Raw genomic sequence first — 14,408 nt, 5'->3', positions numbered from 1 at the left:
AAGTGAGGAAACTCATGGTTTGAGATAAAGACAGTTTAATAAGTAAACCAAAAGCCGCGCACACAAGCAAAGCAAGACAAAGAATTCATTCACTACTCTGCATGGGCAGGCAGGTGTTCAGCCATCTCCAGGGAAGCAGGGCTCCATCACGCGTAATGGTTTCTTGGGAAGACAGACGCCATAACTCCGAACGTCCCTCCACCCCTCCCTTCTTCTTTGTCCCAGCTTTATATACTGAGCATGACGTTGTATGGTATGGAATATCTCCTTGGCCGGCCTGGGTCAGCTGTCCCAGCTGTGTCCCCTCCCAACTTCCTGTGCATCCCCAGCCTGCTCGCCAGCAGGCCAGCACGAGAAGCTGGACTGTCCTTGACTACTTAGCAACAACTCAAAACATCAGCACCTTATCAACATTTTCTCATCCCAAATCCAAAACATAGCCTCACGCTAGCTTCTATGAAGAAAATTAACTCTACCCTGGCTGAAACTAGGACAGAATAGAAGTATTTTCTAGTATTTACTGAACCAGCCACTTTTTTTTTCCCCCTTAAAAACACTTTTCTGCACCAGCATCTAACGTAATGCTTGTCACTGCCCCTTATTTAACATGCTGAGTCACTGCCCATCTTCATCTTTTATTAAAATCAAATAAATGGCCCCCATGGAAGGACAGCAGTGCATACCTTTGTGCCTGGAGGAGGAGCAAGACCCAGGAATGAATAAATAATATTTTCTTCTTTAGCAGAGAAAAAGGATTCAAAATCCTAGAAAAAGAAAAAACAACAGCAAATTAGTAACAAAAATCAACAAGAAACAAAAGGAGGAAGAGACTAGCCCAGGCAAATCTTTCTTATATTTATGAGAATGACTATGCATTTGTTAAAGTGCCTGCATTATCTAAGCCTCAGGAAGAAAGCTCAGATAAAGGGAGTTTCACACTGGCTGGCAAAATGAACAAATGGGCAAATCTCTCCAGAGACTTACACTTTAATTATACCGTATCTGTGTCAGAATCAGATAAAATTAAGCATCTCATTTTGATGTGCCTCAGCTGTACACATCAAAGCAAAGCTATTCTCATTTAAATGTCAAAATAAAACTTCCTTTGAGTAATAACACAAAATAGGCCCTCAAAACCCTGGACAGCTTCATGGCAAATAAAAGGCAACAGTCAATGTAATAGCACAGTGATATGATAACGGGGAAACTGTTTATTTTAAAGAAAAGCACTCTGGTTAGAAAATGTTGTTACTTTTCAGACAAACTTAGCAAAGGACTGTGTTGTTTCCTTTGACATATATGAACCAGCCAAAATGTCTTGTCCACATGTGAACTGAAGTTATAAATCAGTACGTTAAATGCCTGTTTTCTCTTCAGTGCTAATATAACTGAAAAGACATGAGGGATGGCTCCTATCCTACCATCTAGTACTTGCATGGTCTTTACTGTATTCACTCGTACAACTTTCTTGCCAATTAAAGAAGGTCTGCTATCACTAGTTTGTTACTGGGAAGTTCATGATTCACATCTTACACAGGTAAAAATCAACATGTAAGATCTCAGCAGAAACTCTGGTCATATGTAACTGGCCCACAATCACACAACAGCTCTGTGTAGGACAGGGCACTCAACGCATGTCTACTTGCGTGACCATGTTATCATCCTCCCTCTCATCCCAAATAATTCCAAAAATAGAAGCTTGCTAGGTTAGGACCTGAGTTGTTTTATTGGGCTGTTTTAGTATTTCTAGAGAATAAATTATTAGCCAAGGGTAATCCTAGGGAAAGGCTGGAGTAAAAGGTTTAGAAGTCACCTTAATGTCAACAAGACTGGAATCAATGACATTTCAGTCCTGTTTGGAAGAGGTAACGTAGCTTAACAGACAGGATAAATGACAGCCCATTTCACTGATTTATCTACAGGACAGATTGCCTTTCACCCAGACCTAGTTACAGGAAGTAGGAACTGCCTGGTCTGGGAGAAGCCCCAGAACACATTCTGCCCTGACCAGGCAGAATACCTGCTGCTGCTCTAAGCCACCCATTTCTCAAACCATCTCTTTGCTGTTTTCATCTTGCTGTGGGGTTCTCCTTCTTATCTAACCCAGGTCTGACCTGAGTGTTTCAGAAAGCCAGTGTCTGAAGTCTAACCCATAAACTTAGGAGCAATATGGCAAACAAGACCATGAAGATTTTCTGCAATTCAAAGAACCAGAATCTGACATGGGCCTTTGACAGGCCATACAAGCACAGGAAACTTGTGTCCTCATGCTCTTATATAAAACAGCCTAAGCAAACTATGACACAACATGTCAGTAGCTGGGAAACAAAGAGAAGACTATAACAACGGTGGGCCATGAAATGGGCTTGATATTTTGTAAGTCTTATTAGTTCCTCCACAGAGGAAAAGCAGCAGACGGCAAGTGTACCAAGAATCTCTAGAGACATACAGCCTTGTAGATAACCAGACCTGAAGGCATAAGCAAGACATGTGAATGACCAGATGAACTCCTTATCAGAAGAGGATACAATCTTCTATCATATCAGGTACTCCTTGGCAACTGGTAGCGTACAATGACATCCCACAGTAAATGTGGTATCTTGCAGTAAATGGAATGCTTACACTGAAGAGCAAGCAATTATGTATTTATCAGGGGGTAAAAGAATGACTACAGTGATCACAGAATAGTTTTTGTATTGTATATTTGCACTCTTACTTTCCTAATGGTGACTTGTTCACATTTCCATTCACTGAATGACCAAAGATAACTGTTCCCAAGGCAGACAGTAAGAAAAACACGTAGTAACAATTTATTTCAGGTAAGCAATAATATTATATCTGTATGAGAAGACATAAATGGTCTAGGCAGAGGGTAGTGGTGTCATTTGTCTTTGGAACTAGTCTTTGAAAAATATAGTGAAACATATTTAAAAAAAAATATTCCATGAGTTTTTCTTTATGATAGGAGTGCATGTGCAAATATCCACTCTGCACCATCATCCTTTGTATGTCCACTGGGGAAATGCCAGACAGCAAAACAGCAAACCCTAATTGGACATCAGTGGAAAGTTTTTCCCCACGTGAGTGGAATGGCACCAGGTCAGAGTGCACAGAAAGGGCATGGAAACACCATCCTTGGAGGCTTTTGAAACTCAGATGGCCAAAGCCCCAAGCAACATAAGCTAACTTCAAATCTATCCCTGCTTTAAGCAGCAGATAGGGACCTCCACAGGTCCCTATGATTTATGTATATTTGACTTAAGCAGTTATACGAAGCATCAGTTAAAAGTTTTACCTAATAATTCAGAGATTCTTTCCAAAAAAAGCACATGGGTATTTTATTCTACGGATTTCTGTTTACAGAGAAAAGCACAGATTCCAGCTTACAGAGAAAACCAGAAGTTTACATTCCATTTCTTTCCTAGTTTTCTAGGGGTTTTTGTTAAGCAAAAGCAAAGACAAGAGCAACAGAGTGCTCGATATATTTAGAAAGTGACACAGATTCAGATGTCTGTCTAGACATGAGCAAAGAAGCAGCTTAAGAAAAAGATCAAATAAGAACATAATTGCCAACACTGATGGATTAGAATGGATACTTGAAATCGGTGCTATAGCCAGGCATACAAAATGAATCCATTTCTAATCTGTTTCTTCAAGTGGCAATACCAAAGATCTGAAAGAAAAATAAGATTCAAGCTATTTATAAGGCATTCTTAAGCTTCTCTGACCTCGCAGAAAAGCTGCTCACAGTTGGTGTATTTTCATAAACACATTCCTAAGAAACCTCCATCTTACGGTACAAGTTAGGAAGTGAAGCAGCTCATCAGGGTCAGCCAGAAGATACAGATACCTTTACGTATCAGCAGAAAAGAAGATTAGCAACAGAACTGCATTTACTTGCTCATTATGTCTGTCTGTTCTAGCATGAAAAGGAAGCCTCCTCACCTGTCCCCAGTATCCCCTCTTTCCTTATCCTCACCCCCAAAATTTCACTGGATGGCAGACGAGGGGATTGGAGAAGATCTCAGAGGGCCATTTCTCCAAGGCAGGAACAACTACACTATTCCTGATAGGTGTTTCTCCAATCCTTTGATAATGACCTTTAATGAGATAATGAGAAAATCTCCTGAAAATAGCTTCTTTTTTTTTCTTTTTTTTCTGATATCTGACTTAAACTTTCTTTGCTGCATTTTTCATTCATTACATCTTGTCCCACCTCCAGTGGGTGTGGAGCAGAGTATATTTTACAAAATCCTAGAACGACAGGATAATTCAGGTGGGAAGAGACCTCAGGAGACCATCCAGTCCAACCTCCTGCTTGGAGGGAAAAGCAAGGACAATACTGAATTCAGACCAATAATGAATTCCTTTTTGCTGCAGCTCTTAAAATACTTCAAGGTTGTCATGACTCTCTACAAATCCCTCTTTCTCAGGGTGGGGAAGGAAATCTTTTATCTTGAATTTTCTTCTCCCAAGGCCAGTGCTCCCAGGCCAGCATGCTGCTAATGTGTTTACACATGCACATGTGTGAATGTGAACCAAACATACCGGACAATTGATAGGGAGGGAAGTAAGGGAAAAGTGATCTCAGAAAGAAGAATGAGCAGAAATGAAATGTAACAAGTTTGACCTAAAAACAAAGGACTACTTGGGAATGATGAAAGAAAAAAATTAGTAGAAAAGAGAAAAAGAAAATGTCTTACAAAAAAAAAAAAGAGGTGTAAAGAGCTTGACTTGTTTGACATAGCAAAATGAAGATTAAAAGAGGGTATGATTCCTATTTACAAATACATTGGTCTAGAGCTGTTTAAGCTAAAGGGTGATTTTGGCATACGAGGAAATGGGTATAAACCGGCTGCATATACCCAGGCTACAAATTTGAAGGTTTCTCGATGCCACAAGACTGAGGCCCCTGAAGACTGTACTAACAAGAGTAACATACTTTAAAGGGACTTCTATGAATTCAGGATCCTGGACTGGACTCCATAACTCAGACAGACCCTTGCAGTTCTCAGCCCTATTTTTTAATAATGTGGCTGAGGACAAATGAAGTGGGACACAAGGGAAGAGTTAATATATATCATGTAAACCTTAAACAGCATGAAAGTGTTCTGGATTTCAGAACGATGGGTCTGTTGGACCTGCACAGATTATGCAGGGAAGTAGAATGCAAATCCCCAGCTTTATATTGTAGACATGTTGCAGAAGACGTCATGTCACTTGGAGGAATTTTGCACCAGACTGCCAGCCCCTGGCCATGTTCTCAACCAGCCTGCATAATCCCACTTCACACTCACTGTGCAGCTCCCTTAAGGCACCTTCCCCTGAGGAGAAGGGTAAGCCTTATGTACTGATATGGATCTCCTTACCTTATTTATTTGGAAATAATGGTGCTATAAATTAATCTTCATTATGCATGCACTGAGATCATTAGCTATGAGCTTTGAGAGCTGGGTACATTAGAATTCTGGAGACTTTAAGATTAATTAAATCAGTAGCTGTAACTGCTTTCTGGACCCCTTTCCACATGGAGGTGTCTTTGCAAAGGACTCTCTCTTAACATAAATTTATTTCAAGATGTAGATTATTTGGCTTCCTGAAATAGCTTCAGACATAGAGTAAAACCTGTATATTTATAATTTACTGGCAAGGCTGACCAACTGCAACACTTTGTAAGGCAATCACTCTTTAACTCACTATATAACCTCTCCAGAGAATATCAGAAATATTTATTGGAACACTGGCTGCCACAAAATCCAGGGCAAGATATATCAAATTATACTTTTTATTAGTGCAGATTGGGTGTTGAAATGCACATGAACGCTAACCTACCAAGTTCTCTTTTAAGATTTCCATGAGAAAATGAGGAAACATTTGCACTCCGTTATTCATACTAGCAACTTTTGCTCTGAGATCACTGAAGTTAATTCTGAAAACTTAGTGGCATGTAAATCCCTTCTCTCTCAAAACAACCTTTGTGGTAGTTCGCACTGGATTTGTGAAGTAATTTAAAACTGGGCTCACTATGTGATCTGCGTTTCAGAGTACTTTGCAAGTTCATTTCAGTGACCATATCAGTGTACTTTCTAGACTATGTATTTCCATCCAGACTTTAAAAAAAAAACTGTCTTAGATATCTCTTTTGATTCATGATCCTAATATTCATACTGGTAGACTATTATCTATCACTGAATTGAACAAACTTTCTCAAGAGAAATAACCTGTTACAAGCAGATATGAAAATATAAAAGCATCTGATGAGTGTTACAATTTCTATTATGAAAAGTTGGATATTTATTGAATAAGCAATATAATTTCAATAATTTAAACCACATACTAGAACTATTCCAGTCAACTATAATTCCTATTTATTTTTATAATATAATGGAAAAGAAAGATTCCTGTTCATGGCCTCTGATGCCTCAAACACCTACTTGACTTCCTAGTAGCCCAGATGAGCCCGTGTCAAACAAACAAAATATCAACACTCACCACGCAAAATTAACTGAAAGTTCAAGAAGCGAAGTGCAATACAGCACTGATAGCAGATCAGCCTTGCTATGAACCCGACTAGTCTTGAGTAGCTCGATATTGCCAAACCACATAATTGAGGATTTACTACTCCAAGTGCAGCTGAGATGTCTTCATAGCCTACATTTGTCTATCTGAGATATTGGGTGAAGAAGCCATAGTATCACCTAGACAGTACTGCCTTTGGTCTTCAGGAGCTGAAGCGAGAGTACAGGCAGAGAGCCAAGAGCAGGAAAACTTGTGAGTGAGCTACACAGCAGGAGGTAGGAGAATGTGAGAGGAAAACAGAGCTCCTCACAGGCAGCAAACTCCATGCCTTGCAGTGAGCTCTGGGTCTTGCATAGGCTCTGGGTCTGCAGGGGATAATCCATACAGTCTGTTAAGCAGAGTTTCTCCAGTCAATTTTCCCTCCAAGTGCATTTTTCTCTTAAAAAGGAATAATCTTTTGTTTCATTGCTTTTCTGTGCCTAAAAACTGCTTTCTAAGAATTGTTCTTTCAATGTGAATCTCAAATTGTCATTAAGGAGTTTGTTTGACACTTCCTACTAATTGAAAAGAGTTCCAAACAGCTTCTTACCCCACAGTACCGCTCCTCATTGAAGATCTGTGGAGGGAGAGGAATTCCATTTTGAGGTTTTTTTTCACCCGGGACATTCTCTCTCATCCATTTCCTGTTGTCTTCATCACCTGCTATGTCCATTTGCTGAAAGTCAATCTTGTTGGCCTCTAAAAAGCCCACTACTTCTTGCTGTTTCTTTTTGATCTGGTTAGGAAAAAGGGAAAACAAAATTCCTTCTTTAAAATGAAAATTGTTTTCTAAAAGCAATTGCTATTACAAGCAGAACTAATGCAAGTATGTCAAGTTGGATCCACTACTCCAGCAGCCCCCAGACTTTCTGAAGCTGAGATTCAACACTGCTTTGCGGCATGCAGAGCACTGCCATTACTTCCCTCTCCCCTGCCCCAGCTTCTTTCTTTCCTCCCTGGAAGCAGTGATACCTCCATCTAAGAAACGAGGCTCAGCAGGGAGCCTCCTACTCTGTTCCCAGATCTGTGAGCACGGTGTACAGATACCTAAGCTAATCCTGCCTAAAGTCAGCACAGATCTGAGAACGTACATATTCTCCTCAACATGTAACAGTCTCCTTTTTCCTACTCATTACATATGACATTTAGCTTTCCATGAGCCACGTTTCTCTATCCCTGTTCTTTAGTGCTAGGCGTAATTAAATATGAGTGAAAGCTCAATGAAAATCCAGTACAATTTTTCCTACATTACAGAATGATGTTCCAGTTGGACCATGAAGAACAGTACATACAAATAAAGCACGTTATAAACAGCTTCTGTGCCACCTAAGATTAAATCATGGCCCTTATTCTCTTTGATGCTAGTTCTGTATAGACCTAGGATGCAGGCATCAAGCTTGTAACCTATCCCTTTATTTTGAAGATGTAATACTCACTATACTTCTCTACTAAAGGGATGCTACTCCTAAGCAACATTTAAAGAACTTTCCCATATTGTATATGTCTAACTTGTCTAAGAGCTACAAGGCCAAATTTTAGCCCTACAAGTACTGCAGCACTTGAAGCAAGCACTGATTGGACTGATTTGTACAAATTCTCCCAAGCTGTAATTCGATCAGAGACAACTAAATTACTATCTAGGACAATCACATTCTAGATGTGACTCTCTTATCCTCCCAGTTACACTGCTCCATGCAGTAAGTTAGTGTCCTATGTAGACGGTAGCTAGGATGATGTATCAAGGTACTTTTTACATACAAGTTATCAAATGATCTGAAACCATGTCTTCCACAAGTCAGACATCTGATCAACTGAATTTAAAGTGACACCAAGCTAGTGTAAATCAGTCTGAGACAATAAAACAATTAATGGATTATGTACTTCTATAATCTAATAAACCTGAAAAGCTTAAGTAGAGTGATAGCCTATTATATTGGAAGAATGGATTTTCATAATTAAGGTTAAAATTTAAGCATTAAAAGGTTTAAATAAGGAAGTATCCATCTATACATCTATGCTTGCTTATAAAAAAAAAAAACACAAAATGCTGTATATTTTTATAACAACAACAAAGCTAAAAAAAGTAGTATCCATCTATACATCTATGCTTGCTTATAAAAAAAAAAAACACAAAATGCTGTATATTTTTATAACAACAAAGCTAAAAAAGTACATCACTTGGAGTGGAAACACTAATCCAAAACGTCCAAAAGCCATGAAGCTGACAGACCTCAAAGGTGTTTCTTTATAGTCTTATTTTCACTTTCTAAACAGAGTTCATTTTCTTAATGGCTGTTTAGCGGCACAGTTATTTGCAGTACACATTCAGGTGACAGAAAGGATTGCTTGAGGAACACTTCATCAGAGGAAGTGGCAGGATAGTGTTTATATAAATGGTTAATAAAATTTGCATGAGCCAGTACTAAGAGCTTCACTACATGCTCTGAAAGCCAGTGTACTCAAGTGCTGTCAGCTGCAATTTCAGCGTCAGCTTGTCTTTTTGGACACAGGCACTGAAGTAGATACGGCTCCTGGAATAGCTAGTGCCTTAGACAGATAGTGCCTCTGAGAAGATAATGGAAATTGAGCTATACATTCTGTGCTCCCTTGCTTACAGTTGCAGCTATAACTTTTAGAATTAAATTTGAATTTTTCTTCAACTTGAGTTTCATAATACACAGAAGGCTCAGACAGCACCAGGACTGAAAGCAAAAATTAGGAGAGGGTTGTATGAAAAATGAATGCTGAGGAAAAATAAAAAGTTACATGCAATTACGTCTGCATAAGAAAAAGGCAAGATGTTTCTCATTATGATAACAACAATAAACACTGCAGAAGATGTACTATGTCTTAAGGCTTACAATTACTAGGGCTTAGGCAGAGCAAAAGACTTGGGACACACGCTAAGTGTGAAAGCATAAAGCAAGCCTCTGCTGTGGCTGTCACTAGGTAGCTGGGCAACCAAAAGAATCTCTCCAGCAAACCGCACTCAGAGAGGGACGTCTTCCAGGAGGTAACTACAGGGGGGACATGCAAAGGTTTTCCCAGAATGGATGAGATTGCAGGAGCTTGTTTGTGCCCTCACTTGTGTCTGATGGCATGGGAAGAATTCAGATTACTTGGGCATAGAATCCCTGGAAAGTGGCGGTGAGCAGGATATTATTTCATCAATGTCATTTTCCCTTTCAACCAAGCTAAAGTTCCACCATCCCTAGCTGCTAATCCCTTAAAATAAGAAAAAACTCTTTTAAATAAATATTGTCTAGCTAGAGTGTAAGAGCTACAGATAATATTAGTTTCACCTGATGCATTATTAAATATTATCATCTATATCCTCACAATCCAGAGCATTTGTGCTGACCAGCTGCCTATGGCAGAAGCAGATGGTACATAGTCAACAACTTACAGCAAGAGGAACATTAATGTTGGTAGGCAGAGTTGCTGCAGCTTCTGGTCCTAACACTGCATGGACAACCTATTCCTGGTAATTATTCTTATTTATCATATTCTAACCTCTGATTTGACTTGAAATTGATTTGGAATTTTAGCTCAGGTTTATATATGGCTAGATTCACAGTCACGGATGACAAACCTCTATTCTGTATTTTAAAGGACATAATTCAAATAGCCTACATTTTCCTCAGTCTTTCTGGGACCTACAGATTTGAAGGTGGGCAAGTTCATCAAATGTCAGCAAAAACACTAGGAGTAAAAGGATTTTAGAGGTTCCCTAACCATAAGCAGCAGTAAGCAAGACTTTGGAAGACTTTCTCTGTGTAAAATACAAACCCCCTTACTCCCATGATTCATGGCACCTTAGAACCTTGCAGGATATTCTAAATACCTCTGTGGCTAATAACAAAATTAATTTGTTTTTTTACAGCTTGCTTCAAATCAAACATTTAGTGCTTTTTAGCGCTATAAATAAGTGTCTCCACTTCTGCTTGCCTTAATGAATAGTTCAATATCAGCTAAGTTTGGAGCAGAAAGATAATAGAGTTGAAGTTATTTAAAATAAATTTCTGAATCATTGAGGGGAAAAATACAGGCTGCAGATTTGCTCTAGAGCCACAGTGAATTATATCGTTCAAGCATCTGATCCAGAGCACCAGAATGTTACTGGGTTCACTGCATTCACTTTTAAAAAGCATTTTTAAAAGTATTTATTAATACTATAACCAGTTGCAACTAGTAGCGTGACTGCGTAGTACATAGAATAGAAACGTTTTTCATTCTACATAGAATAGAAACACTTTTCATTCTTTACCAATGATCCTCTGCTCTTTTGCAGCACAGGAGGCTGGGCCCATCTTATTTTGAAATTCAAAATTAACAACACACATTTGATGGAGATCAGCCATATTGAAGAGAGCACCACTGCTACTAGGGCAATTTAGACTGGCAATTTAAGCTTTTAGGGATTCAATTCGTTCTCCTCAGGAAAAGCTGTACAAGGCTGATACAAAATTTGTTTTTAATAGGATTTTAGTGATATACTTGTGTTTGTGTTGGCTCTTTGCGTGAGCAAGTTTTATTTTATATATATCAAAACTCATTAAAGGTTCATTGAAAGGATACCTTCCATCCATTTTAATCAGTAAATGTGGAAAACTACTCCAGCTGAACATTGTGTGTACTTGTCATTGCAATTATGTATCAGTAATCTGAACAAACGCTGCTTTCTGAGGTTGCTACAGCTACACATACACCCAACACACTAGAAAGGAGGAAATACAGTGGCATATTGCCGCGTAAAGATGCCATACCCTTCCTTACAGTGTATGTTTGCGATCTCACTAGCAGCTTTTGTGGGCTGCTCCACCATGCAGTGGAGATGGGCATTAATGCGCTTAAAACCTATTACAGTTCACTGGCATTAGCTATGTTTCTTAGTAGTAAACCATAGCAGCAATGCTCAAAATGGCTGGATAAAGCCTGCACGTTGCTCAGAGTAGCAGACACATCCATTCACTGTGGTCCGAGAGGAAAGGAGTTAGTTATAGCTGCTAACTGGGAGGAGATAAAAGGAATGTGTATAGCGATGATCTCGGTTCAGCTATGCTAAATATATGATACGCTTAGTTTTAATTGCATAAGTGATCTCTGAATGTCACTGTTTAATCAAAGCACTCATACAACTGCCTTGCTGAACTACAGCCCCAGTCCTATAGCTGGAGCAGCAACAGTTCGTGCCTGAGCCACGCAAGATGATGATGGCCCCAACGCACACTTACTGCATGTCTGCACTGAGATTTCAGTCAAGGTCACAACTTTCCCCAGAAAATGGATGAGTGGCAAAGGAGGTAGGGATGACTCTTCTTTGGTCAACCAAAGGAGACCAAAACAGGAGACCAAACAAGAGCGAAAAGACTGCCAATGTACAGCGCATGGCAATTTATAAAGCTACTTGAGCAGTAACTGCTAGATTACAAATTACCAAACCTGCAGTTTCCAACCCCCTCTTCTTTTTTTCTCTTATATCTGAGGCTTCTTAGAACAAAAAGAAATGTTAAAATGTCAACAGTAAATTTAGTGTCAGGCTTAGTGATAGGCTGGCAAGGCAAGCTGAGGAGAGAACTGCAAACTTCCTCAGCCATATTCCAATTCGAATTTTAGTGGGTAATGCCCAGTTTGTTTTCTAGAGATGATGGCACCCTGAACAGGGGGTGTTTTGGGGAGCTTTTCAACTCTGGAAGCTTCTTAAAGACACGAAGCTGGTGTCAGAGAGACAGAGATGTAGTTTCAGCTATGTGTAAGCACCAGCCAGTTTGTTTAGCCGTGTCACTGGTAAGTGAGTGACTGCCAAAGGAAAGCTGCAATCTGAGCTCATCTGGGAACTGGATATAAAAGGAAACAGTCCTTTCCCGGTTCCCACCTCCCACGGACTTCCAGCCTCTCTACTACTCACATGCCCTTCCCTTCAGCTGATACACTATGCTGACAGCTACAGCAGTAGATCTCAATACTAAAAATCATCAGTATAGCATTTCAAGAGACACACGCAGCAAAAAAAAAAAAAAACCCAACCCAAAAACAACTGAAGGAAAAAACCAAAAAAAAGCCCCAAAGTCTAGGGAAAGGAACGGGGATGGGGAAGAATTTTTTTCTGCATAACTTTATTCAGCTTACTTTGGCTCCGGGCTCTTAGACAGAGTTCCCCTTTTGCAAAAGCAGTTCTCTAAAGTCTCTTTTAAAAATAAATACATTCGTTTCTACGGTAAACAGCTTTTGTGCAAATACAATATCCACTTTTTCCTTCTTAGGTGAATATATATTGCATATGCTTTTTCAAACAGAAGTACATCTATTCAACGACAGATAATTTATATGCAAATGTGATAGCTGTAGTAAAATCTTGCATGCAAGCAAGCCTGCATTGATAGGAATTCTCTACATCTCAAGTAGCTTTCAAGAATAAGGTGCGCAAAGCAGACTAGAAGAAATCCAGTGTTTTTTTCTCCATGCAAACTCAGGTTGTGCTGGGATCTTCTAGGCTAATTTACCAACCTGATCCCAGCAGAAGGAGAAGTATGTTAAATGAGACACCTACCGCTGTAGAACCCGAAGATGTGGCTACAAAGACTTTGATCACCATGTTGACAGTGATGAAAAGGAATCAGCAGAGCACGCCTGCTATCCACAAGTCACCACAGTCCCAAGAAGAATCCAAGCGTTTGGCAGCTCCTGGGCTAACCCAGCTCCTAAATGGATGCCCCCCCCAGCAATCCAGCAGCTTTGGCCTCTCCCCAGGGTCCCAGGTTTTCCTACTCCATTGGCTCTTAGGTATTTTGGGATGAGGGGCCGGTAGAGGATTGGTTAGTAAGAGGAGCCCTAGGAAGGGGTTTGCACCTGCCCCTGGCCTTATTGCATTAGATTGACAGGGTAACAGTCCAAAAAAGGCAAAGGACAGGAGCGCACCAATGAGACAGGGCTGGAGAACTATTTGGGAGAGGGGGAAGGGACAAGTGAGAAGGGAGAAGGGACAGGGAGCAGGCAACTTAGTGCTGGGGGCGATCGCAAAGCTGTCCGGTAATGTTTAATATTGCATGGGCACCGTCACCACTGCCTCCTGCATAGAGGGGCTTGCGCCCCCTCCCTGACCACAACAAGGAGGCTTCAGAGTTGTAGCTGAGAATTTTACATTTATAATGTAAATGTAAGAGGAAGGAGGAAGGGGAGGACAAGGGGAGCATAGATGCAGAGATCATATTGAAATAGGCCTCGGTTACAAACGCTCTCAACTTTAAAGAATTCAGATCATTCAGGGACTTCTCTGAAATAAATATATGTCAGTACACTTCATAATACTGAGGAGTGTGATTTGGCTGATTCTATGTATCCAGAACCTATTGCTGTATTTTCTCCTTCTTTTTGCATCATTTTAGTGAAAATTGCCAGGGCACAAGGTGTAAGAGGAGGTCCAGAATACTTGGTAAAAAATATTCCATTTGAGTGTGTTATCCAGGATGCTCTTTTTCTGTCTGCTTGTCACCTTCTACCCCAGACACGGTCACAATTCAGTGGCTGCCTGCACGTATTTGCTTAAGGAGGTCTCTGAGCGTGAGAAGTATTTTAAGAATGTTAAATGGTAACAGATTACTTTCAAGTTTTAAAAGCCAAGTATGTTTCTGCTGTAAGTGAGCAACACGCCACGGAGCTCAGTAAAGCTGACCCTACGTCAGAGGTGAAACTGGCCTAGGTTTTAGAAAGTCCTTACACAAGTTTCAAATGTTAAGATTGAATACAGCAGTGTCCAATCCTGAAAATGCTTAAAATGAAATATAATACTTTCTTTCCAGGATTGATTAAGTAGGACAGAATGCACAATCGTAAATATGCTCTTGAAAGTA

At 39.9% G+C, this 14,408-nt stretch overlaps 1 protein-coding gene across 1 annotated transcript in view; it reads right to left on the bottom strand.

Annotated features, from left to right (window-relative positions):
• SH3BGR (SH3 domain binding glutamate-rich protein) overlaps positions 1-13,168 on the bottom strand; it is a gene marked incomplete at its 5' end in the record, with an annotated part of 27,906 nt that extends 14,738 nt beyond the window's left edge. The window contains 3 exons of the mRNA XM_010287912.1: positions 684-764; positions 7,109-7,294; positions 13,109-13,168. Of these exons, the coding sequence (XP_010286214.1) occupies positions 684-764; positions 7,109-7,294; positions 13,109-13,168 (327 nt within the window). The remainder of the gene's footprint in view (positions 1-683; positions 765-7,108; positions 7,295-13,108) is intronic.
• Positions 13,169-14,408: the final 1,240 nt, after the last annotated feature.

The sequence above is a fragment of the Phaethon lepturus genome, unplaced genomic scaffold, assembly GCF_000687285.1.
Source record: "Phaethon lepturus isolate BGI_N335 unplaced genomic scaffold, ASM68728v1 scaffold41385, whole genome shotgun sequence".
In the NCBI taxonomy this organism is placed as follows: domain Eukaryota; kingdom Metazoa; phylum Chordata; class Aves; order Phaethontiformes; family Phaethontidae; genus Phaethon; species Phaethon lepturus.
The sequence above is the reverse complement of the archived record's forward strand: the minus strand, read 5'-3'. Positions and strand labels throughout refer to the sequence as shown.